This window comes from Nycticebus coucang, chromosome 16, assembly GCF_027406575.1.
Source record: "Nycticebus coucang isolate mNycCou1 chromosome 16, mNycCou1.pri, whole genome shotgun sequence".
NCBI lineage: Eukaryota > Metazoa > Chordata > Mammalia > Primates > Lorisidae > Nycticebus > Nycticebus coucang.
In genome coordinates this window covers 31,473,008-31,500,359 of record NC_069795.1, presented here as the reverse complement: position 1 = coordinate 31,500,359, position 27,352 = coordinate 31,473,008, and the positions used below count along the sequence as shown (strand labels likewise).

General features: G+C 34.8%; 1 protein-coding gene and 1 non-coding gene across 13 annotated transcripts in view; one reads left to right on the top strand and one right to left on the bottom strand.

The window, feature by feature from the left end:
- The window catches only part of ROBO2 (roundabout guidance receptor 2), a 630,786-nt gene that overhangs the window by 25,928 nt on the left and 577,506 nt on the right, over positions 1–27,352 (bottom strand). For 6 of the 12 annotated variants that reach the window (XM_053565141.1, XM_053565142.1, XM_053565143.1 and 3 more), the window contains 6 exons: positions 24,938–24,980; positions 23,394–23,521; positions 20,549–20,830; positions 20,035–20,160; positions 15,346–15,502; positions 2,361–2,621 (listed from right to left, as the gene is read on the bottom strand). In XM_053565141.1, coding sequence (XP_053421116.1) covers positions 2,361–2,621; positions 15,346–15,502; positions 20,035–20,160; positions 20,549–20,830; positions 23,394–23,521; positions 24,938–24,980 — 997 coding nt within the window. The remainder of the gene's footprint in view (positions 1–2,360; positions 2,622–15,345; positions 15,503–20,034; positions 20,161–20,548; positions 20,831–23,393; positions 23,522–24,937; positions 24,981–27,352) is intronic. The other 6 variants (XM_053565146.1, XM_053565144.1, XM_053565152.1 and 3 more) reach the window with 1 other exon arrangement.
- On the top strand, positions 4,028–4,131 carry LOC128568231 (U6 spliceosomal RNA). Its single transcript, XR_008375052.1, has one exon. It is a non-coding gene; the product is annotated as a U6 spliceosomal RNA (small nuclear RNA).

Sequence of the window (27,352 nt, the reverse complement as noted above, 5' to 3'; positions counted from 1 at the left end):
GACTCAGACGGGGAGGTGCTTCCAGACCTGAGGGGCAAGGTCCAGGCTGAGCTCACAGGGGCTCATTGTTCCCACGTGGGGAATCAGCTAAGGCATGCTAGGAGGTTGCTGGTTTGAGTAGAAATGTATCTAGAACTACAAATGGGGTCTGTCTTGTGGGAACTCAGAGAAGGTGGAGATGAACTAGTTTGCTCATCCATTTTGCAAATATCTATGAAATGCTCACTAAGTGGGGCACTCTGCTAAGTGTGGAAAGATAGCAGCAAACAACTCCAGGGAAAATCTAAGCCCCTTTGAATAATAAAAGCTAAGATATAGCAAGGTACTTTTCTAAATACTTTACATAAGCAAACTTATTTCTCACAAAACCTATGATATGTAATAAATTTAACCTTGATCCAGGAGAGGGTAGGCATTTTCCTTCCAATCCTAGGAGGTAATCTCTAAGCCCTCTGAATGTCCTGTTTGATAAAAGTGTCTTTGTTTACCTGGAAACCTTAGACTACTCTAGAAAGTAGAATGATGTAATTTATGGTAGGGCTTTGAGTGGCATGATATTAGCTCAACCTCTGGGAGGGATGGAGACTGAGTCAGCGTTGTTGGTATTCAACAGCATACATGGACACAGCCCAGATGAAGCCTCGGGAACACGGGGCTCATGTGCAGTATGCCCTGCATACGGTCATTGTCTTTGCTGAGACATCCGTGACTCCACTGAGAGAAAATAACTGGAAGCTCTGCCCTTGGAATTTTCCTGGCTTTATCCCATGGACCTCTTCTCTTACCTGAATTCAATCTGTACCTTTTCGCTGGGCAATCTGTAATTTTGCATGTAACAGCTTTCAGTGAGTTCTATGACTTATTCTAGAGAATTTTTTAAACCTCAGAGAGGTCTTGGAGACCCCTGAAGCTTGTGCTTGGCCTCAGAAGTGAGGGTGTCTTGGGGACTGCCTTCTAATTTCATACATGAGCTAAATATAACTCCCACTATCATTTAACATGTGGGGAAATGACAGCACCTAAACAATAAGCTAGTTGCCCAGAGTCATACAGCCAGTAAGACAAGTTCACCTCCATGGCTGTGGTCCCAATCCTGGCAACCCCTGTTCATATCCCAGGCTAACCAATCAGAATCTATCTAGTGGGTGGAACCTAAAGCATCAAAATATTTTAAGGTTACCTTGGTAATTCTAAAACACTAATCTGAGAACCCTTGAGCTAGAGTCTGTGCTTTAAAGAACTAAACTGCATGGCTTCATTCATTAACTTGAAGGAAATTTTATGGATTTTTAAACAATTGGCTTCAGTTATTTATAAAAAGCAGTTTGATGCAAAAAGTATACTGTTTAACAGTTCATTGCTTTTGACTTTAGAGGAAACACCTGATCATTGAGAAAAAAATTCTGAAACCTCTGGTCCCAAGAAAAGAGGCTGTTTGTAATAAGCTTCATGTGATTTCCTGGTTTTCTCATCTCTTCAGATGTACTGTGAGCTCTATCTTAAAAATAAATAGTCATTAACACTGAGAATAAGTGTTACCTCATTATCGATTTATCTCAATATAGTACAAATACTGTATCAAATAATTTACTCTGACTTTAATCATGGGGTATAAATCAACAGAAGATAATTGGAGGTATGTTACTGAGATTTCATTTTTAAGAGTCCAGACTTATATATCAATATTTGCAAGATGTAAGGTCCAATAAGAAAAAAATATATAAATAAACAACTATACAATTGTTGGAATTGGTCTCACTTGTATTTCTGCCATATTTTCACAGGATAACCTAAGTAAATTCCCATCAATAGTTTATGAAAGTTGTATTTGAAGTCTTTAATTTGTTCTTGGAGTTTTTTTTTTTTGATGCATTTACCATTAATAATATTGTTGTTTTTTTTCTGTGCCATTTAATTCCTCCTAAGGAGGGCCTTTCAGTAACTGACACTGACCATATGTGATTTGCAGAAGCTTAAATTTACATATTCACAACCACATACAGAATTAATCACAGACACTTTGAAGAATCTAAAAGGAGTCCTTTATTATGGCATTGGAAGGAAGTTCAAGGACAAACTAGTTGAAGCTAAACCATAAATTAGAAAAAAATTCTGGTGTAGTCAATGACCTTGTAGCCTAAAATTCTACAGATCTGAACTCTTCCCTCTCTAACTATGTGACTTTGATCACATTATTTAACATTTCTACAGTCATTTTGTCATCTAAATGATTAAGGAGTTATATGAAATTGCTTTTAACCCCAGCTGTGTAGTTCTATAAAAATCTCTTGAGAATTCATGTGAAAGAATATTTCCATGTGTTGAAAGCATGAGTCCCTCGATTTAATGAAGATATTTACCATGTTTGCTTTGCTATATCAAACTGATAGGCCCTTGTCAACTCATCCAGGTGAGCCTGTAGCATGGGTTGCATCTCTTCCCGGGGGGATGGAGTAAGGGTCGCAGTGGACTGCTGTCCAAAGGAGACGGCAGGAGAAGAAGCCACACCCCGGACGGGAGGGGTTGGGACTCTGTCATCATCTTCTTCCAGTTCATCTTCCATACCTTGGTGTAAGTATGTTTGCACTGGTAATGGTGGGCACCAGCTATCACTGTCATAACTGAAATTAAATGACAAAAATATGCAAATCGACACTCACAGGTATACACACAATTACACTGACGATAAAATAGCAACCACATGGTTTCTAAAACGTTCTCAGCTTATTTGCCCCTGATCAAGTTGTTGATGCTACCATAGTAAATCACCTGGCTATTATCTTAATTTCGGTTGTAATTACAATTGTTATCTCAATATCTCAATTTATTCTTAAAGATCTTATTAGCTAATTGTTACCCCACAGTTAGAAAAGGCAATAACTTCCTAACAAACTTACTCATGTGAAAAAACCGAATTGCTAATTAACAACAATTAATGAATTTAGTGCTTGTAGATTTTATTACTTCTTTCTCATTTTCACACTTGTGTACCAACAGAATATACCTATATATCCGATTGATCATCTAAGAAGTGCTGGAGAATTTTATTTATTCTTTCATCTCATATAACACGTCATTTATTAAGATTTTTGATATAAAAGATATTTAATTTAATTTTGATTCTCTTAATTTTCTCAGGGAAAACAATGCCCCCTTTACCGTGAAGTTAATTGAAAAACATAAAATAGAAGTTCAAAACTTTGACTTAAAAAGTATATTTTTAAAATAACAATATTTTTATTGTATTAAAAACATTTAACATGAGATCTATCAATAGATGTCAAGTGTAAAATACAATAATTATTTCAAAGCAATAATATTTAGGGGACTCTGGTCTAGGAATATAGAAAATGAATTCAAAAAGGGTTAATTGTGACACAAAATCAGTAGCATTTCTGTTATATATTCTCTCTGGTCCTATGATTTTTAGAAATCAAATCAGTCCTAACATATTCTTAAAAAGAGAACTGAGGATAAGGTAAACAATACTATTGGATATGTTTTTTATTACAAAATATTAAGGGAGTACAAATGTTTTTGTTACATGAATAGTGTTTATAATGGTTTAGCCAGGGCAGTCTGTGTGCCCATCATCCAAATAGTGACCACTGTATCTGTTAGTGGGGTTTTTACCTTCCCCTCTTCCCCATTCTCCTCTTCTTGATTTCCAATGATTTTTACTTCTTTCTTTTCCCATGCGTGACCATCCATTATATAGAGTCGTCTTAAAAATTCCCCCTCTTCAACATCTCATGAATCTTTCTCTCACCTGTGTGTCATTCCTATTTCACAGTCACAGAGGTGTCTCTTACCAGCTTTCCCAGTATCCGTCATCTCCCCTTCCGCTCTTTTTACCATAGAGGCAACACAATTATATTTCTGAAATCTTCATTCACATCCTATCTATGATTAAAATCGTTCAGTGATTATAACTAACATAAGAAAAATTACAAACTGATTAGCTGGACTTACACTTCCCTATCTGCCTATTTTTCTAGCTACATTTCCTCAAAACCAGCCTACTCTGGTGCTCACTTTGGCAGCATATATACTAAAATTGGAACGATACAGAGATTAGTGTGGCCCCTGCACAAGGATGACATGCAAATTAGTGAAGCATTCCGTACATTTGCCCCATATACCAAGAGTGGCAAGTTCAAACCCAACCGTGGCAAAAAAAAAAAAAAAACTACAAAAGAAAATCAGCCTACTCCGTGTCTTCCATAAACTCTTGGTCTGTATGTGACTGTTCATCATCTGTTTAAGAGCACATGCTCTTCCTTCAAGACTCACTGTAAGTGTCATCAGTTCTGGGATGCCTTGTCAGCCCCCTTCATAAGGAAATGCTTACAACATCATAATACTTATATTTTGATTTTTTTTATATTATATTAAGATTATTTGTTTATATGTCTCTTTTCTCTCACTATTCTGTGCGATCCTTAAACCCAATATCTCCTGTGTATCTGGTACATGGAGATATGCATTAAAGAAGTTGAAAATAGAATGCTAACTAGTTTTTAACTCGCTTACTAATTATCACTCATAAATGTTCAGATGATTCTTCAATATTTTCACTTGAACATGTGTTCATTTATTATCATGAAAACCTGAACATGGGTATTTATAACAGCTTTATTGATAATTGCCCAGATTTAGAAGCAAACAAAATGTCCCCAGAAGGCAGATGGATAAACACCCTGCGGTATATCTAGACAATGGAATAGTCTAGATATCACCAGAAAGAAATGAGCTGTTGAGCCGTGACAATACATGGAGGAAACTTAAGTGCATATTAGTAAGTGAGAGTAGCCAACCTGAAAAGGCTATATGATTCCCAATATTTGACATTCTGTAAAAAACTAAACTACGGAGACCGTTAAAAGATCAGTTGCTGCCAGAAGCTGGAGGGAGGAATTGATGAACAGGTGGAAGGCAGAGCAGTTTTAAGTCAGTGAAAATACTCTGATGATACAATAATTATGGATATATGTTCATTATAATATTTTCCAATTCATAGAAAGCATAACAGCACGAGAGACGTCTAATGTGAACTATGCACTTGAAATGGTAATGATGTGTCAATATAAGTACATAAATTGAAACAAAAGTACTGCTCTGGTGGGGATGTTGATAGTCGGAGCGGCTATACATGTATAGATGTCTGGGATAAATCTCTGTACCTTCTGCTTGATTTTGCCCTGAATCTAAAACTGATCTCAGAATAAACTTTGCCTTAAAATATACTCTGAATTTATCATTTTTATTTCTGAAAATTATGTTTGAGGGACCTGAACCTATTTCACAAAACATACACATATATTTCTTAGAGGCAGATTGATAGTTAACAAATAATCAACAATACAGAATATTATAAAAGGAGAGAGAAGAAGGCCTACACTAGTTTTGGAGCTGGGTTAAATTCATTTTCTCAAATCTTAAAACTTCTTCCTTCAAATTTAGTTTTACCTTTGACTCCTTTATTTTTATTTCCATGGCCATTTTCTTTTCTTACTGAGGGCTATGAAAATAGCCCTCTTCCTTAATGAATTACAAACTAAACACCCCGTTTCAAAAGCCCTGTAGAGAATGATAGAAATATCTCTTTCTGGGTCTCTTTGATAAAGTAGTAATAAACAACAGGCACACTTTAACATGTTACAAGTAAAAATCTTTATAAACTAGAAAATAAGATTAAGTTTGTATTCCCATTAAATGACTACACATATGAGTTCCAGTCTGAAGTAAAAAAAAATATTGCCCCCAATGGATTTCATTTTTGTCTGTATTATATATGTCTATCACAATTAGATTTCATTAAAATAAAAGATTCTCTCACTTACAAAGTTTGTAACTCACTATCCCAGTTAGATTTACTAATTTCAGTTGTTCCCATACCCTGGATGAGAAAAGAAACCCCTTAGGTTACTTTTGACATTCATTTGACTTTTAAAGGATACTATTAAGTTAAATCAGAAAGCTAATCAAAAAAGAACCGCCCATTTTTAGTAAGGAATGTGCTTGCTGTTATACTTGATCAATAGTTATAATTAAATTTACTCTGTAAAACTTGTTTTTGTGCAAAATAATAGGTGCACTTTCCTTGCATACATTGGCTTATTGCCAGGAATACTATACCCTTGAATAAAGAAAGACTATGCTTATACATCTTTCAAATGGTAAAAATCAAATATTTTCTAAAACTTCCCTATTCCATGAGAAATATAATATTCTTACTTTTAATAATCTAATGGAGGTGCACATATGAAACAATACACAGAGAACATAAAATAAAGAAGTATATGTTATATGTATCATGTGTTAAAGCAAAAGAAAAAATTGTAATCAACTATACTCAACTAATTTTTTAATTTTTTGAGACAAGATTTTGCTCTGTTTCCCTGGCTAAAGTGCAGTGGCATCATCATAGCTCATTGCAACCTCAAACTCCTAGGCACAAGCTATCCTCCTACGTCAGTCTCATGAGCAGCCAAGACTAAAAGAAAGCCACCATGTCTGGGTAATTTTTTCTTTCTTTTCTGTTCTCTTGTTTAAGGCTGGTCTTGAACTCCTGACCTCGAGCAATCCTCCTTCTCTAGTCTCCCAAAGTGCTAGGATTAGAGATGTGAGCCACCATGCCTAGCCTCAATTCATTTTTTTTTCTTATTCAAATAATATCAGGCAAAAGAGAGCCTAACCACATAAATACCATTTTAGACACTATGCAAATATTGTGTAATGTATTTATGACTAAACCATACCTCATTAGCTATTTCATTTAACTAGATGTATCTTATCACCAATTTTCCCATGTCTTTTCTGCAAAGTTAATCTAGAACAGTGGTTCTCAACCTTCCTAATGCCACGGCCCTTTAATACAGTTCCTATGGGTCACGACCCACAGGTTGAGAACCGCTGATCTAGAACAAGAGTGAACAAACACTGTACCCACCTTTCGGATAGGCAAAGCTGGGAAAAGTCCATGGATTCATGGACTTTATTTGTGCCAAAAAAATAAAAAAGGAAAGAATGAGAGAGAGAGAAAAGAAAAGACTAGGAGAACATGAAAGAATAAATGAAGGAAGCTGGGACACAGTGTCTATCATATGATGGAGCAGAGTCATGCCCACGGTACTCACATCTTAATCCATTCCAGAGCAACAAATACTTAGGTTTCTTGCAGTTACTTAAGAAAGATGAGAAAGTAACAGATGACTCTATAAATTTTATGAACTATCGCTGTTTTTATAGTTTCCTTCACATTTTAAAGATACACAACTTGTTTGAGTGACAGAATTTCAACTTTTTCTTGCAGGAACCGTAAAAAAGACTGTGAAAATGCTGCTACTGACAAACCAGTTTTCTGGCCAATCTTTCCTAGAGAAGCTTTTGTTCTTTGACTTATTGTCACTCATCAGCTCATGTAACATTCTTCAAGATTAGTCAGACCTTAAGCCATAAAATATGTCTCAACAAATTTTAAATAATTTCATATATCTTCTCAGACTACAGTGGAATAAAGGTAGAAATCAACTCCAGAAAAACATTCAATTCTACACAAACTCATAGAAATTAAACAACCAGTTGCTGAACAATTATTAGGTCAGTAATGAAAATAAAAGGGAAATCAAAACATTTCTCATACTGAATGTCACAAACAACTAAAATCTATGGAATTAAGTGAAAGCATTCATAAAGGAAAAATTCATAGCCTTCAATACCTATATCAAGAAGATAGAAAGATCGCAGACTAGTAATCTACTGACACATCTTAAGGAACTGAAAAAGGCAGGGCAGACCAAACACAAAGTCAGCAAAAGAAAAGAAATAACCAAGATCAGAGCAGAACTAAACAAAAGAGGAACAAACAAAAAAATACAAAGCAACAATAAAACAAAATGTTGGTTGGTTCTTTGAAAAGATAAACCAAATAGGATAGACCTCTTACTAGGAATAGGAGAGAAAGGATCCAAATAAACTTAATCAGCAATAAAACAGAGGTATTAAAACCAATAGCACAGAAATATAAAATACCACCTATAAATGCTATGAATACCTCTATGTACACAAACTTGAACATGTAGAGTAAATGGACAAGTTCTTGGAAACACACAATACCTCCAGGCTCAGTCAGGAAGAAATAGAACTCCTGAACAGATCAACAACAAGCAACAAAATTAAGCAGAATTTTTTTTCTGTTTAATAAAAAGCACTGGATATGATGGGTTCATAAGTGAATTTTACCAGACCTCCAAAAAAGAACTGATACTCACATGGAATAAATTTTGATTTTTTGTAACATAGAAAATGAGGGTATCTTCCCCAATTTGTTCTGCAGAGTGAATATCGCCTCAATACTAAAGGCAGGAAAGGACAAAAAACAAGAAAAACAAACAAAAAAGAAATCTACAGACCAATATCCCTTATAAATATGGATGTAAAAATCCTAAATAAGAAACAATAAAACCAAATTCAACATCACTTTAAAAACATCATGCACCATGGCCAAATGGGCTTCATTCCAGGGATACAAGTGTGGTTCAACATATGGAAATCAATAAAAGTGATGCCCCCAATACACAGAAACAAAGCCATCTCATTAGATGCAGAAAAAGTATTTGACCAAATTCAGCACCCTTTCATAATAAAATACCTCAACAGATTAGTCAAAGGAAGATAATACGTCAAAATTATAAAATCCATATACGACAAACCTAAAGCCAGTGTCACACTGAATGGGGGAAAGGTTGAAATCATTCTCACTAAGAACTGCCCACTGTCACTGCTTCAATTTAACATAGTGCTGGAAGTCCTAGCCAGAGCAACAGGCAAGAGAAAAAAATTCAGGTTATCCAAATCAGGAAAGAGAAGCTCAGACTATCCCTTTTGTTAACAGCGTGATCTTATATCTAGAAAACTCCAAAGTCTCCACCAAGAGGCTACTGGAATTGATAAATAAATTCAGCAAAGTCTCAGGTTATGAAATTAATGTATGAAAATCAGTAGCATTTTTATAGACTAATAACAGTTAAGCTGAGAGTCAAATCAAAATCTCAAAGTCATTCTAAATAGCTACAAAGAAACTGAAATACCAAGGAATAAACTTAACTGAGAAAATGAAAGGTCTCTACAATGAGTGCTTCCAAATACCAAGGAAAGAAATTACAAACGGAAAAACATGTCATGCTCATGGATTAGTAGAATTAACATTGATAAATGTTCATACTAGTCAAAGTGATCTGTGGATTTAGTAGAATCCCTATCAAAATACAAATGTCTATTACACAGATCTGGAAAAATAATTTTACACTTTGTTTGGAACCAAAAAAGAGCCCAAATAGACAAACCAAACCTAAGCAAAAGGAACAAATCTGGAGGCACCACATAACCAGACTTCATGGTTAACAAACCAGCATGGTATTAGAACAAAAATAGAGACATAGACCAATGGAATAGAACAGAGAACCCAGATATAAAACCATCCAAATGCATCCAGCTGATATTTGACAAAGCAAACAATATCCTCTGGGGAAAAGAAGTCCTATTCACTAAGTAGGACTCCTCTGGGGAAACTGGATATTCACACTCTGAAGAATAAAACTGGGTCCCAGTCCCTGATTGAGCCTTGGGGTATTGTGTGTTTCCAAGAACTTGTCTCCACATTTTCAAGTTTATGTACATAGAGACATTCATAGTATTGATAAGTGATATTTTATAATTCTGTGCTATCAGTTTTAATACCTCTGTTTCATTGCTGATTGAGTTTATTTGGGTCCTTTCTCTCCTATTCCTAGTAAGAGGTCTATACTATTTGGTTTATCTTTTCAAAGAACCAACCAACGTTTTGTTTTATTGTTCCTTTATATTTTTTGTTTGTTTCTTTTTTGTTTAGTTCTCTCACTATTAACAAAAAATAATTCAAGGTGGATAAAAGACTTAAAAGTAAGGCATAAAGCCATAAGAACTCTAGAAATAAATAAACGTAGGAAAAACTCTTCCAGGTGTTATCCTAGGCAAAGAATTTATGATGAATATCCAATGGCAATTATAGCAACAAAAAAAGTAAATAAATTGGACTTGATTGAATTAAAAAGTTTCAACATAGCCAAGGAAATAATTAACAGAGCAAACAGACAATCTACAGAATGGGAGAAAATATTTGGAAGTTACTACTGATAAAGGGCTAATAACTACACTCTACAAAGAATTCAAGAAAATCAGCAAGAAACAAACAAAAAACTCAAAAAAATGGGAAAATGACATGAACAGATGCTTTTCAAAAGAAAACAGACAAGTGGCCAATAAACATGAATAAATTCCTGACATTACTAATCATCAGGGAAAAGCAGATTAAAACTATAAGGAGATATCACTTTACTGCAATTAGAATGGCTTTTATTATAAAGTCTAAAAACTACCGATGCTAGCAAGGATGCAGAGAGGGCAGAACACTCATCCGCCGTCTGTAGGACGCAAAGCAGTACAACCCCTGTGGAAAAGCGTACAGAGATTCCTCAAAGAACTAAAGGAACCTACCTGTGGATTCAGCAATCCCACTACTGGGTATCTACCCAAAGGAAAAGACATTTTATCAAAAAGACACATGCACTTGAATGTTTTTTTGCAGCACAATTCACAACTGCAATGATGTGGAATCAACCCAAGAGCCCATAAATTCATGAATGGAGTAACAAAATGTGGCATATGTATACCATGTAGTACTACTCAGCCATAAAAAAGATAAATTAATGTCTTTTGGAATGATTTGGATTTTCAGGGCTCGGGACTGGCCAGGTCTCGGCTGGCTTAACTAAATTCTGGATGCGGATCGCTAAGCTACGTGCTCAGAAACAATTTCTCTTACGTGCCTGAGGGCTATCTACTTTAGCAGGAGAGAGAGAGTCTTAGAGTAAAGCAGTCTTCTTAGAATAGATAGATCTTAGTCTTTAGCAGAGCTTGGTAATCTTCAGCAGAGAGACTCCGTGCTGGCATTCTGCAGGCGGGAGAGGAGACAGAGTCAGAGTAAGCGCGTCCGTGATAGAATGCGCATGCTTCGACTGCCTGCTCCTCCAGCCTGATATAAGGCTGATCTCCTGCCTCTCAACACCACAGGTGTAGAGACTGCCGATTCACCACTGCTCTCATCTCGGAGCTCTCATGCTTATTAGGAGCGCTAAATCCCTCTCCATGCCATTTTCACCAAGGTGTTCCATCACTGAGCTATACAGGTATTTCTTAGAACTCTCACTCCTCCTAGCCATAGGCTGTACCATACTGGCTGCTACATTGGATGAATGCTTCACGTATTTAAGTGAAGAATTTAAAGAATTAATAAACAAACACCAAATGAACTCACTATTCAATTGGAACTAACCAATGAACACACGTGTGCACAGAGGGAAGTAAAACTCAGTGGAAATCAAGGAGGGGGTTGGGGGGTGGGAAGGATGGGCAAAAAGCTGCCTATGAGGTACATTGAATACTAACTGAGTTATGGGTACCCTTACGGCACTCACAGTACTCAAGCGTTACCAAACGGATCAATGTAACTAAAAACATTTGTACACCCATAATACAATGAAATTTAAAAAATTAGAAAATGATAAAATGCACTATATTTATAGTAGGAACTAATACATTTTGACTCATTTTGTCAAGCTGAGAGAGGGTATTGATGAGAGAAAACATTTGCTATCATTGCTAATTGTTGAATTAATAATTAAATATATTTTTTAATTTGGACAATGAGTTGAGAACTTTTGATATTTAGTATTAGGTTACAAGAAAAACTTAGAAAGGAAACTGGTGATATCTAAGCTCTTAGAAACAAGCTTAAACGTTAAAACAAACAAAAAATACAGACACCCTCTCTTGTGATCTCCTACTGCAGACAGGTTTCAAACTCAACAAGCCTTATACAGCAGGTAGAAATTGCTTATGGATGCAGAGCAGCAAAGTGCACTATGAGTGCTGCAATAGGGGGGTAAAGTTCAAGAATTGTGAAAAATAAAGGAAAAACAACTTCAACTAAAATAGTGTGGGGTTTCAAAAGGAAGACTAATGGGTCTATTTGTCAATCTCTATTTTATTTTTAATTTTTGTCTTTTGTCAGGGAAATTGTTCTCTGAGCAAATGGTGACAATAGTTATATTTTTTCGTAGTTGTTGGTTAACAATCTATTCTAATACATACATCAATGCAAGTTAAAGACGATTTCTTAGTAACGTTTGTCCTTTTTGGCTCAGTGCCTGGCCTTCAACAACCACTCAAATCTGGGTATTATTGTTTGTAAATAAACAATTCAATAGTTACCTCAAAACTCAACTTCTTTGAATTACAACTTAGTAAGAGAAAAAAGTTAAATACTAATAAAAATAAATAAAAATATAAATTCAACTTCTTACACATGTAAGCTTTTCTCGGGCTTATCCACCGGATGTGATTTTCCTTTCAGTAGGTAAGGTATGGTTTTGTCACATTGCTTAGTAGCTCTCACTTTTGTTCCTCATACAAAACTGTGTGTGTGTATGTGTGTCAAGAGGGAGGCGGGAGCTGGTGTCTGGTCCCTCTCTGCCTCTTTCGAAGCTCCCTGAGTCAGGAATCGAATCTCCCTTTTTGAGTAAGTATTTGTCTCATTAGTCTCTGCTTCTTCCCTTCCTAGAACTTTTTAAGTACTTGGAAAATACTTCAGTTGAATAAATTCTTTATTATCCTATGTTTAAAACAACAATAAAAACAGTATAGTACCCCAAACAATACAACTGCAGAATCTTTGATGATTAAAAATTTTAAAAACTATTAACAGCAAAAAATAAATTCTGAAGTTTTTAATTTTGTATATCAAGCAAATCTAATGTCTGAATTATGAAGTTTTCAAATTAAGGTATATACAAACTTTTTAGAAAAATTTTCTATAAAATACTTAATGTTAATATTGTGAACCATAGAGTATAATCTGTACTCGATCATCTCTCCTTTTTGGTATCTTCAGGTTTCCAAATTAGGAAACACAAAACTATAAAAAAAAGTCAAGAAATGGACATAATCACCCCAATCTATTTTTATTAGCTCCTGTCATATTGACTTTAAGTACTTTTTTTATTATGTACAGTTGAAATAATAATTTTCAAGTATCCGCCATTAGAAAACTGAGCTCAATGAATAAGAAAATTAAATATCATTGTATTACTGTTTAGTTAAGACCTAACCACTAATTTTGGTAAAAATGCTAATATTTTCAGCACATACTAGGCACATAAGGCAAATAGGTGCTCCATGGTAAATAAGAATTGAACTACATGCCACAAAGACCTTCAACAATAGACATATACACAAATATATATGTATATAGTAAAAATAAGTGTTTTTTACCTATCCAAAATATAAAATGAATTTTTTAGAAATTTTTTTTATAAAAGGATTTCTAATATCATGCATTTGGGCTGAATATTAAAATAGCAATTCTAAAATATGTAGAAATAATTTATGTTTTATATCTAATATTTGGAAAATACTTTAAGTCAAAAAATAAAGCTATGCACCAACATGTATTATTTCATTCAAGTGAAAATTACCAATTCAACTACTGAGCAACAAAATCAAGTGAGAAATTTAGTATTTATGTTGATTGAATTATTTTTATTAATATTTCAATGGGTAATAGGCATTATTACAGTCTATGTATTTTTTACAGTCTATGTATTTTTTAAGTAGACTCAATGGGAAAAGAAGAAAGAAAGGACTCCAAATTACCCCTGATTTTCATGTGATCTGAGTTCAATTCTTCATGCATATAAAGCTTTAACAGCATTACTTTTTCTTCCCATTTTACAAGTTCCGTTTCCCAGTTTTCTGACTGTGGGCTTTAAAACACAGATCTCTAAGCCTAGTAATAATCTTTTCTTGTGAGATGCACATCTGCAGTTTTTCTTTACTTAGGATTCATGTAATAGTGACACATTTATGTCATTCATATAAATTAAGATCATGTATGGCTTTTTTTTAAGTCCCATTGCTTAGCTACATGACAAAGACAGAGCATAAAATTAAGACAGAGCGTATGCATTTCTCATTTCAGATGTGTACATTTTCTTTTAAAAGTAAAATGATATGCATATGTATGAGCACTACAAGGAAAATGAAGTTCTTTGGAGGGAGAGAAAAAATATTGTGTATGTGTGTTGTGCATATAGACATGTATGTACATACACATACAGCACATGTATGTGTGCACATTTGTGTGTATATATTATATAACAAGAAGAAAAGACAAATGATGTCCTTGAAAAATAGCAAATGTTATGACCTGGAAACTTACAGTAAAAAAAATTAATCTGGAAAGCCCAAAGGCAGCAATTATTTAAAAAGAAATCTTGAAAAAATAGATAAGCATAGATATGACCTTTATTTCAAAAGACAGTAAATACGACTTTAATTGAAATAAGCGGACATGTTTTAATACCTAAATATTTCTAAGTAAAGAAAAACATGTGAAAAGAGAAACTGCCTTATTCTCCATTTTTAAGTTACGTAAAGACTCAGTGAAAATAAATAGGGGCCTGGGAATTATAAGGAAGGCAAGGCATTTGAATTATTAAAATAGAAAAAAGATTGAGCATGATTTTTTTTGACCTGCTTTTTTGTGGAATTAGGGAATAAAAAGTATCAGCGTTGTTATGTTTAAAGTCACTCAACGCTTAAATAGAGGAAAACAAACTAACTCTTGAGAGATGTTTAGGAAAGAATAAGGAAACTGGTCATATTTAATGGCCCTCAAAGGAAATTTTCTAACTTAAAAAGGTTTTGTAACAGAGCATGCATTGGCTTGAACCTCTTTTATTGTTCTGGCCCCTAAATTCCCATCAGAGCTGATGATTAAAGTTCTACCCACTGGCCAGGTCTCTACAATTATCCCATTGTGATGACGCTCTACAGTGGCGCCCTGCTATGGCCAGACATCAAGTCATTAGAGAAATGTGCAGGACGCTGCAGAAGGTTATTTAATTCCCTTTTCAGCCCCTCTCAGGAGTGGCTCTTTAGTTCACAGAGCTGTGGGTACTTGCTTTCAAACTAACAAGCAATATTATAAATGGAGGCTGCATTATCATGATTGCAGACAATCTAAGGCACTTGAAGGCCAAGGATTCTCAGTCCTCAATGTGTGCTGTTTGGTATTTATCAGCTAAAAATATATAGACAGTGCAAACAATAAAAGGGGGAAAATGCAATGAACAGAGTGGTAGGGGGCAGAGAAAACAATAAAAAAACACAAGATAATGATAGAAGTGAACAATAGAGAAGATAGCACAGCCCTAGTCATTTTGCTGGTATATAAAATACTTTTACCCATTTTCTTGCTGTTCCACTGCGTAGTGTTCCAGCTCTGTACCAGGAAGGGGCTGGACAGGGGGGGGAGGTAGAGGGACATTGGCCCAGGTCGATCCACTGTTTTTCTGTGGTTTAGAAGAGTTTTTATTTTTCTTCTTTTTTCCACCTTTCCCACCTGAAAATAATAATGCTTTTATCAAAAATGCTGGATATCAGAAGAAACACGATATATAAAATGAGAAGATGTGTTTACATTTCACAACATTAGAATCAATATTTTACAATTGTTAAAAGTTATAAACAATGAAAGGATACAATCAGAAAAACATTGTTATAAATCACTCAAAATAATATTGTTTCTTTCCAAATGCATTAACAAGAGAGCTGAATAAACCAAAAACATGGCTGCTATGTCAAAAGCACATTTATTGATTTATTCATGTCTGCTGCCTCTACATTTTCATTGTTAGAAGAAATAATGGCCCATAACAAATTCTTTTAAATGTCAGATTTTAGTGCGCTTATAATGTTCTTTTGCATAATCTCTCTCAGCGGAAAATGCAGTGTCTAAGGATACAGGCTAAACTTTTTCATTAGAATTTACTCAATTTAATTAATCCAGGAGAGTAACATTTTTCTCTCAAAAGTAACTGACAAAAAATCAATCAACTACAATCTGGAGAATATATGTAAATCTTTGCAAGGATATATTTCATAGATTTTCTAACTAATGAATGCTACAATTATTTTTGTATATAGCGAGAACAGTTCTCAGCTGCTTAACATAACATTTCATACGAGTACAAAAAGGGGGAAAGATTAATGGAAATACAGTAATTACTTTCAGTACTACTGTGATACAGATGAATTTATACGTGAAGCATAAGCTAAAAGTAAGTCTGAAACATATGAACCATGTCTGGGTAGCTTAATGGAAACCATACATGAAGCTTAATGAAATAAAAAAATTAAATCTATCATTTGTATAGTGCTTTACTTTTACTCTTTCAATATTAAATAGATAAGGCTTCTTCCTCAAAAATGGACCATACTTTGATGAAGAAATGAGTGATTCTTGAGCAGAATAATGAAGGATGTTTTAGGGGAACCTAAATTCTATCACTCCATCGAAGCTCGTAACTACATCTACAAAGAAGGTTATTGATCCCCTTGGACTTATCTTTCTGGAACTAAAAGTTGAGAGAATAAAACATTTGCTACAGAGCTATATATATATTCCGCCCATGTGAAACAGTTGCAAAGTTACTACTTCTTTCATTTATTTTGAGGGCTGCAAAAGATAATGCATATAAAGTGCTGAGAATGTATTTTTCCTAATTATATATGTATACAATTAGAAATCCACCCATATCCTTTTCTCTAAAAATTACTAACCTGTATCAGCCAACCAGGATATCATATACCTTATTAATAACAAATTTGAGTATCAAAAATTGATAAAACTGTTACACTAGACATATACACTATTACCAGTTATAAAAGTGTATATGATGTTGGTGTGGCACGTACACACACACATGTTTAAAAGTGCATCCTTGCAAACCAATTGCCTTCGCCATTCCTTTTACTTCTTACTTGATAGAAGGAAAGGTACTGAAAGGAAGGAGGCCAGATATTTTCTGCTTAAGAGAATAAGGGCTTGATTTCTGTGTTTGAATACTAGCTCCTCACAACTTGATAAGTTACTTAATAAATATAGCTTCTGTTGCCAGCCACGTAAAATAGTTGTAAAGTTACCACTTTTTTCAGTTATTTTGGGGGCTGCAAAAGATAATGCATATAAACTGCTGAGAATGTACAAAATGCTCCATGAAGGCCAGTCATTTTTGCTTTTTTTTTTTTTTTTTTTTGTAGAGACAGAGTCTCACTGTACCGCCCTGGGTAGAGTGCCATGACGTTACACGGCTCACAGCAACCTCCAACTCCTGGGCTTACGCGATTCTCTTGCCTCAGCCTCCCAAGTAGCTGGGACTACAGGCGCCCACCACAACGCCTGGCTATTTTTTTGTTGCGGTTTGGCCGGGGCTGGGTTTGAACCTGCCACCCTCAGCATATGGAGCCGGCGCCCTACTCACTGAGCCACAGGTGCTGCCCATTTTTGCTCTTTTCTAACTCCTCTACCTTAGATAAAACCCGGATCCATTATTTTGTAAGGTCTTCTCCCTCCCAATCTCCCCAGGTCCAATGAGTATCCCAGACACAGCCTGACTCTCAGAATAAGGATAATAAACTTGCATGAATTTAATTCAGTAATTTTTGTCTTTAATGTAGAAGAAACTATTCATTCATTACCTACCCTTCCAAACAACAGATTAAAAAATGTTTTGTTTTGGAAACAGCTTATTCATAGAGCGACTCTGTGAGAGATTTACATCCACCATGCATTTTCCCTTTTGGGGAGGAAATCTCTGAATTTTCCTTGTGGGCAGTCTGGGAAGGACTATTCATTAATTGACACACCCGCCTTCACCTGGCATTAAGCTAAGTTGGTATGCTCTTAACACGATGGTGAGTATATAACAGAACCTCAGGCACTTAAGATTCTCTCCCTAAGATCTGGGTCTTGAGCAAAGTGAACCAGTCTGTTGCTGTTACTTGCAGCTGAAGAACCTGTAGTAATTTTAAGGCAAGAATAGTCTGGACATGTGTTGAAAGGGAACATAATTTTGATGACTTGCAAGCATACTTGACCCTTATCACTTCAACTCCATCCAAATGTAAGTATTTTTAGATTTATGCCTAATGAATGACTTTTATGTAAAGAAAATTATGAAAATGACTAATTTAAAAATTAAAACTACACATTTTAAAAAATAGTGTATTAAAAGATTTAGTTATTGTTACTAATGTTGCTATACATACCACGTTTTAATCTGTAGCTAAGTATGACTGCAGTACTATTTTGAAACATCCGATTTTTCTTGTATATTTTTAATGGTTGGATTTGCAACAGAAATACTAATAACTTATGAGTGCATTCTAAAAGTATTTCAAAGAGAGTAATAAATTTACTTACATAATTTGGAAATGTCCGACTCGCATTGTGATTATTTTAAATTGGTTATATCATTGCGCACAAATTAAGAAAATCTTATAGTACTATATGATTAGCGATCTATAAGGCATATTAATATGAAATATGAATCTGAAGTATACACATCTAGGATTATAAGAATAAAATAAATCTCTGTAATGTTAAATTCAATTGGACTGAACTAAGAGGTGAATAATCACTTCACTTTCACCTACTAAAGAATGCTTTCTACCATCAATTTAAGTAATTTTGTATTCAAATGTAGATGAAGTAGGTAATAGGATTCATATATATATATATATACACACACGCACACATATATATGTCACTCAGGAGATTAATAGATTCAAAAAAGCAATAAGCACCATTGTGAATCATTTCCTAGTTACAATTACTCAAAAGATAACTTTTGAAATTTGGTGACAATCAACTATACAGAATATTTAATAAAAATTTATAAAAAGGTCTTATTTAATTAATGGCTCAGCGTATATAGATTTCTTTTTCTATATTTCATGTTTTACAGATCTTTACTGATGCAATAAATAGAAAGCCCTGAATAAATTACTTTTTAATTATTCAGGACAATTGTAGGTCATATTATAAATGAATGACAGTGTAAATGGCATATAAGGTCATTTTAAAAATTTCCCTATATTATTAAGTCAATTTAAATTCAAAACAGGTGTTTAAAATATTTTGGATTCTATAATGCATCTAATCCTACCAATAGGCAAGAAGAGCAAATGGCTCATTAGAGAGGGAAGGGAGAGCATTAACATTTTTAGACTGAGAGGGTTGTATCTCCTGAGGAAAAGTAATTTAGTAACTATTATCCTAAAGATGTAAAAAAATTAACTCTTTAGAGTCTTGATGCCTACTAGCCTATGACAGATCATGATAGACAATAATCCTTTAGTGGTAACCTGTAATTAAAAAAAAAAAAATCCATACAGATAGCATATAATTAATATGAACAAATTATGCAAGTAGGGTGATGGAATAAGTTAACAATGCAGATAAAATCATTGGCCATACACTATAAATATTATGTTTATAAATTAGAGTGTATCTTCTATAACCTCTCCGTTTTACTCACATTGTAGATCATTACATCTCAAATATATATTAAATTGATAATGTGAAGGAATTATCAATATCAAGATATTGTTAGAAATTATATAGTAATAATAATTTCTCATATTAGCTTTCTTATTTAGTGTAGTATATCATGATATTTTATGAAGACTATTAACAAATGGTAAACGAAATCATTTTCAATTTATTTGAATTCATCATTTGGTGTCTATGACATGGAAAGGACTTCCAATCTTTATATTATAAAGTTCTCTTTACTCTTAAATAGAGTCAAAGCAGATCAAACCTATCTGCTCTTTGATGAATAGTGTTTAATAACACAACAATTTTTCTTTAAATATATCCTTGTACAATTAGTACAAAAATGGCAACAATGATTTTTATACTCCCTCCCCACCATCAAAGCATGACTTCATTAGCATACACTGTTATTACCATCTGAAAGATAAATGCCTAACAGTGAGTCGTGATTCAGTATTTCTTCATGGTTGTTAGGAACACAGGTCATATGCTGGTGACAAACAAATATTTCTCCTTACTGTGATGAGACCAACCTGAGAGACTGCCACTCCTCTCTGAGCTGTTGTGAGAGCTGGTGGTGCTGAAATCCTGAGACTGGTTGTGTGGCATTCTATTAGACAATCCCTCAGCCAATCGGTAGTCAGGGATGTAAAGTAAGGCTAAGGGTTAAAGGGCAGAGGTCATAGTGGCATCATGTGATTAGTTCACAGCACAAGCCCATGCAGAACATGCAGTTAGCAACTCAGAAGCGGATGTCGTGGGAGAGTGGAGGAATGTTTTGTCTACCCTGTCCTAATGGAAGTAGAGATGGATTGCTGATCGTTATATTGAAAAAGAGTTAAAATGAAAGCGATCGTGTGGTGTGTGGTGGCGGTGGTGGTGGAGGTGGCGGTGAGGATTATCCAAGTTACTGATACATGCCAGTACATTTCTGAGTTGAGGCAGTAAACCTGGTAATGAATCACTACGTCAAACAACAAATACTAATTTCTATCTCATGCACATATGATATGAAAATAACTCTCAGGACACAAGAACCTGACTCACCATTGTTACCTTTGTTCTGATCAGGTAGAGAATAGCCAAATCCCATCAGATCTGTCTTTTGCTGAATTGAGCTTTTCCATTGAGGGTCTGGCAGATCGACAGCCAATTCATGGATGCTATTGGAATGCAAGATTTGTGTCGTGGCATACGGGGTGGCCTGTGTTATTTGGCTGGAACTGTTGTATGTGGTTTTGGTAGTGAAGTCAATGCTGCTGTAAATGGCTCCATCTGAGAGCATCGTTGCTGTTTTATCCCCTTGGCCTGGAACCGGTGGCAGCACATCTGTGGTGATCATAGGGAAATGAAACAATTTAACGGTGCTCCGCAAGCCCAAAACTATCAGGACTGAAGATGAAAAATCAGCATGTCACACTGCATGTTTGCATTTCAGCTGAGATGGGCTTCACGACGCAGTGAAGGGCAGATGATGTACAACCGTAGCCAAGCTGTCAGCCTAAGTGACAGGCAGGCCCACCGCTCGCCCTTCACGTCTCACTGCTTAACACATCCCCCCCACACACCATTGTCTTCCTCCAGGAATGAGAAGTTTGGGACATTTTTCTCCTGAGAATTGCTTTCAGTTGTTCACTCTGTTTTAGAATCAACGAAAGTGTTAGTACTTTACAGAAGCAATGAATTATAAGACTGAATCTACAAATTGTGGATGAAAACTTCTCTTTCTACTTTATCCCAAAAGATATGGAATACGACTGCTGAATAGATGTAAAAATTTCCAAATTATACTATCCTGACTATGAAGTATATTTGTCTGAAGTTTTAACTTGCCTGATTTAGATTTCATAACTCCAGAAATGGAGAATAATTGATGGTAGTAAATGTGTTCTTTTTTCTTGGATAACAAAGGAAAATTTTCATGAATAAGTCATTTTCACAATACAGCCAGATTTGACTATAGATAAAGCAGTCTCAGTGATTGGTAAGTTTAATTTATGCTATCAACTCTTAGAACTAGAGAATTATAGTTTCATGTTGTAACACAGCAAGAATAAAATTAAACTACAGGAACAACACTGAATATCAATCAGTCCATTTATCATTTTGCTGTGCTGAAATATCTTTGCACGATGCTTTATAATTCACAACTGCCACCTCCCTCTTAAACTCTTACTGTCCCTTTTCAGAAGACAAAAACTAAGTGAATCTAAAAATGGAAATCACTCAAAAATACCCTATTTACTAACAGAAAGTTAAAATGAATCTAATTGTAGTACATTCCTTAATAATGAATTTCCTGAAAGCATCAATTCAATAGGACTTGAGGTCTTCAAATCATTTGATTTCTTTATTAGAGCAAATTTTCCACTATCTTAAAACTTTTTTTTTTTTAAACTGTTATTCCATGTTCCACCCATGAGCACTTTGGACAACTTAAAATAGCACTTGTACCCTAGCATTGCCTTCTTTAAAACTCTATCAGTGACTTCTGACTAAGCTCTTTTTCTGCCTTTCTTCTGGCTCACTATAGTTAAGTCATTAGGAAATACATTCATTCCAAAATATGTTCATTACCCATTTTCAGACCTTAAAATATGATAATTTCTTTTCTATACAGATTTTTCATATATTTGATCAATTCCTATCCCTCCTTCAGGTACTAACTTACTATTCCTTTCATAGAACTTTCCAACTCCCAACAGACAGCCCTCCCACGTAGGAAGTAGTAAGTCAATTAATATCCATTCACCATCTGCACAATCTTCTACTATTGGCAAACTCTTATATACCTGCTAAGCCAAAAGATGCTCTTCTGCCATCTTTCCTTAAACCCAGCTCTCTCTCACAAACTGCATGAAAAGGTAAGTCAAGAAGAGGTGGTAGTTATGTACAGTAGGTCTGTTTTTTTAAAACATGTATGAAGAGGTCTTTGGCACCAAATAATAATAATCATAATAATAATTATTATTATTATCATTTTTGAGACAGAGTCTCATTCTATTGCTCAGGCTGGAGTGTCATGGCTTCACCCCAGCTCAGAGCAACTTCACATTCCTGCACTCAAGTAATCCTCTTTTCTTAGCCTCCTGAGTAGCTGGAATTACGATGTACAATGCCTGACTAATTTTTCTAGTTTTAGTAGAGACAGGGTCTTGCTCTTGCTCAGGCTGGTCTCAAACTCCTGAGCTCAAGTGATCCTCCCCCCCCTTGACCTCCCAAAATGCTAGGATTACAGGCATGCACCATTGCACCTAGCCTCTGGCACCAAATATTAGAGGCTTTTATGTGTTTGCCACTAAGCACCTTTTTGACTTTCATTTTGGAAACCAGTTATCAAGCTATAGATTCCATAGTTATGGAGCTACAGAAAAGTTCTCTCTCAATGGTTACCATATGAACTTGACTATGTGCTCTTTACATGATATATTATAGAAGGATAAGAACCATCTTTTTTTTATGCCAGTATCACATTCTTATTGTTTACCATAATGCCAAGTACACAGGAATTACTCAAAAAATACACATCAAATGAGATTTAGAGAAGTGAACACATCTATTTCAAAATCAAAAACCCTAGTTGGAAACATAACTTCTGATTTTAGTAAACTTTTATTAAAATTCCTGAAAACGAAATGTGTTATGTATCTTCATCTTCTAGGTTAGCAATGACATCCTTAAAATCTTGGTTTTACTAAAAGTAGGTAAACACATAGTTTTATATTAAAACATTTAGCAAATGTATAGCACTGTTAATACCTGCACTTTGCTTCATTAATTTTAATGATGAGAGAAAATACTCTGTAATACCTCTTTTAAAAAAATCTAGGAAATCCATTAAACACACACACACACACACATAAATGGCAGTAATTTAAAAAACACGACTTACCTCCACGGCCAAAATTTCCAATCTCATTCGGGCCACTATTGCTATTGTTTACTGGCAAGCTCGTAGCAGGCCACGAATCAGCAAGCCATGGATAACTCGGATCACCGGCATTTATAAGACCTGGACGGCTAAAAGAGAAAATGGATGGAAATCAGCACATGGGGCTCAACACAAAATTTTGACATCTGTCTCCTACATTACAAACTTAAGAAGAGTTGAATAGACTTCAAATTAAAATGTGTAGCCTCGCAAAAATAAAGAAACTTCAGTAGTTCATTAAGGATATATCTAGATCAGCCTCAATGATGGAAACAGAGAGTCCTTGCCTGGGATTCTGCTGACTTCCAAATGAATTCAGGTGCATGCCCTGAAAGTGGCGGGAATCAGTAACATTGTGGGATACCAAAACAGGGTTTGATGATAAATCAGCACCTCAAGGGAACAATGGCTCCAAGTGACTGCTCGCTGTTACCCATTGCCAAGACTCTCAGCTAGTCCTTCTTCAATTCCTTCCTATCCCATACGTATCTGTCCCTCCTAGGATGTAACTCTTGTTATGAGCCATTATGCTTGATTTAGAGGCAAGGAATTTGAAAGAAATTAATGATACTGTTCCAAAAATAGCCCATTTCCAAGTTCTCTAAGTTGTAAAATATTATGGGTATGTTTCTGTTTTAAGGTTATAAAAGTTAACTTGTGATCTGATCCAGCATGTGAGTATAGTCTAGGAAGAAAACTTCCTTCACATCACATTTAATAAAGAACTCCCTTCTTTAATATAAAAGATGGGATTCTGATTCCTTTCCAGATTACCAGCATATTTACAAAGAAACAGAACATCTATAATCATTGTACTTTTTTTGTTTGATAGACCCCTTCTGGCGCAATCCCTAAGAGAAGCATGTGTTTCTATGGAAACTGCAATAAGAAGCTCCAACTGCTTTCTTGCTACATCCACTAGGTCTCATTAAACTTAATCTCTTTTTGCTAAAATATTGATTAAATGGGAGATTGGAAGTTATTACCAGAGTCTAATTAAAATCTCCATATTGGCAAAGGGAAAATAGATAAGGATATATGAGTTTATCAGCTTTTATCAATTTCAATTGAGTATCCCAAGTTGCGGAATCCAGTCCTATCAATCTACAGCCTATTCATCATCCATGAATCATTTACTTTGTGATCGATTATGTGTAACTGTTCACTCACAGCAATTTAGTGAGAGCCAATAAGGAGTCTTAAACAACAGCAACTTCATTTGCTAATGTCTAATTAATGCAATAAACATCCTGCTAACAAATGAAAACATTCGTTGTGATATTTACTACTAATTTCTTCAGGGGCATCTGGGAGATATGAAACATCTGGACTTGATTCCTCTACAGTGCACAACAGATAGATCATTAAACTTTGTGGTAAGCCATTTAATTCCTCCTAGAATTCTAGACTTATAAGTGATTATTTATTACAATAATAGCCTCTTACTATAGAGTTTCCCCAGTCCTGATTAAAAAATCATAATAAAAAGAACATATTTAGCATACCTTCCATTACTCATTAGTCCTCCATCACCTCTTTGAAAAGTAACTGTAAAAAAAAGACATACATGCACTAGTAGTCAATATTAATTACAATTAATAACTACACATTGGCCCTTAGTTTAGAGTTGAAGCCTCTGGGAATTTTAACAAAATATAATTAACATAATTGTACAGAGAGTAACAAGCAGTGGTTTGGCCCAAGGCAAAGCCATCGTTTGCTACAATTTTAATAGTACATTTCAAAATTCTTCCATCCAAATGTATGGTTAAGTTAAAGCAGCAATTTATATTTACATGTCAAACATTGTTACAACTAGTATAAATAGTGATATTGGAATATCAGCACAGCATTAATATAGATTCACCAAATCAGGATTTTACTTGTAACATAAGGTATCCTAATTGGAAGGCAGAAGGCAAAAACACTCATAATAGAAATTGAAACAGTATAGTTTGAACAGGTTATAGCCTTTCATTGAAACAAAAGAAACAAGAACTTACTAACTAAGTATTTTTTCACCACGACAAATCCTTCTAGAGACCCTCATAAGCCACTAAGAGTTACACAGTTACAATTATACTAGACACAAACTATAATTAATAGAAAATAGCATGCTTCTCACAAAAAATGAAATTTTCAAATAATTGATACTGAATATATTTCAATTGGACTTAGTGAATTACAAAGCTCAAGTTTTCTATAAAACATAGAACTTATTGGGGATACCAACAAGCAAACAAGCATCAATTAAAGCTATTGCTGGTAAATCCCTTTCCTCAAATCTAAAGTTTCCTTGTCCTGGCTGGGCATAGTAGCTCACACCTGTAATCCTAGCACTCTGGAAGGCCAAGGTAGGTGCATTGCCTGAGCTTAGGAGTTCAAGACCAGCCTGAGCAAGAGTGAAACCCCCATCTCTACTAACAATAAAAAAATTAGCCAGGCATTGTGGCAGCCACTTATACTCCCAACTACTTGAGAGGCTGAGGTAAGATGATCTCTTGAGACCAAGAGTTTGAAGTTGCTGTGAGCTATGACACCACACATGTTAATGAGGGTGACAGAGTGAGACTCTGCCTCAAAAAAAAAAAAAAGTTTTCATTGTACAAATTCAACACAAAAGTGCTTTTCAAGGATAGGGAAAGGATGTGAATATCATTTAGGTCCATCATCCTTTATCCAAATCCTTTGTAGCAAAATGTATTCAGACTCCAAAATGATTCCACTCTGATAAAGGTAATATATTTCAAATACTACAAAGTCTGAAGGAGGAACTTGTATTCATAGTTACTTGATTTTTCTGCAGTGGAATATGAGTATCCATAATTAGTGGGATAAATAACATCTCTAAGTAGCTTCCCACTAGTTTGGATCAAATTTTGACAGTGAATTACCTAACTAGAAAATTAAGGAAAATAAATTTGGTGTTTAGAAGTGTATGTTTTTCCATTTGTTAACATTTTCAGCTATTTCTTTTCTTAGAGTTTCATAGTTCTCTTTATAGAGATCTTTCACATCCTTTGTTAGATAAATTCACAAATATTTCATCTTCTTTGGCACTACTGTGAATGGGATAGAGTCCTTAACTGTTTTTTAACTTGACTATTGTTGGTATATATAAAGGCTACCAATTTATGAATGTTAATTTTGTAACCTGAGACCCTGCTGTATTCCTTGATCACTTCTAGGAGTTTTGTAGTAGAGTCCCTAGTGTTTTCCAGATACACAATCATATCATCTGCAAAGAGTGAAAGTTTGATCTCTTCTGACCCTATATGGATACCCTTGATCGCCTTTTCTGCCCTAATTGCTGTGGCTAAAACTTCCATTACAATATTAAAAAGCAATGGAGACAATGGGCAGCCTTGTCTGGTTCCTGATCTGAGTGGAAATGATTTCAATTTAACTCCATTCAATATGATATTAGCTGTGGGTTTGCTGTAGACTGTCTCTATCAGTTTAAGAAATGTCCCTTCTATACCGATTTTCTTAAGTGTTCTGATCATGAAGGGATGCTGGATATTATTAAAAGCTTTTTCTGCATTGATTGAGAGAATCATACGGTCTTTGTTTTTTAATTTGTTTATGTGCTGGATTACATTTATAGATTTACGTATATTGAACCAGCCTTGAGACCCTGGGATAAAACCGACTTGGTCATGATGTATCATGCTCATGGCTGGGAAGAACAAACATTGTTAAAATGTCAATACTACCCAAAGCAATATATAATTTCAACGCAATCCCTATTAAAGCTCCACTGCCATACTTTAAAGATCTTGAAAAAACAATACTTCGTTTTATATGGAATCAGAAAAAACCTCGAATAGCCAAGACATTACTCAGAAATAAAAACAAAGCAGGAGGAATTACGCTACCAGACCTCAGACTATACTACAAATCGATAGTGATCAAAACTG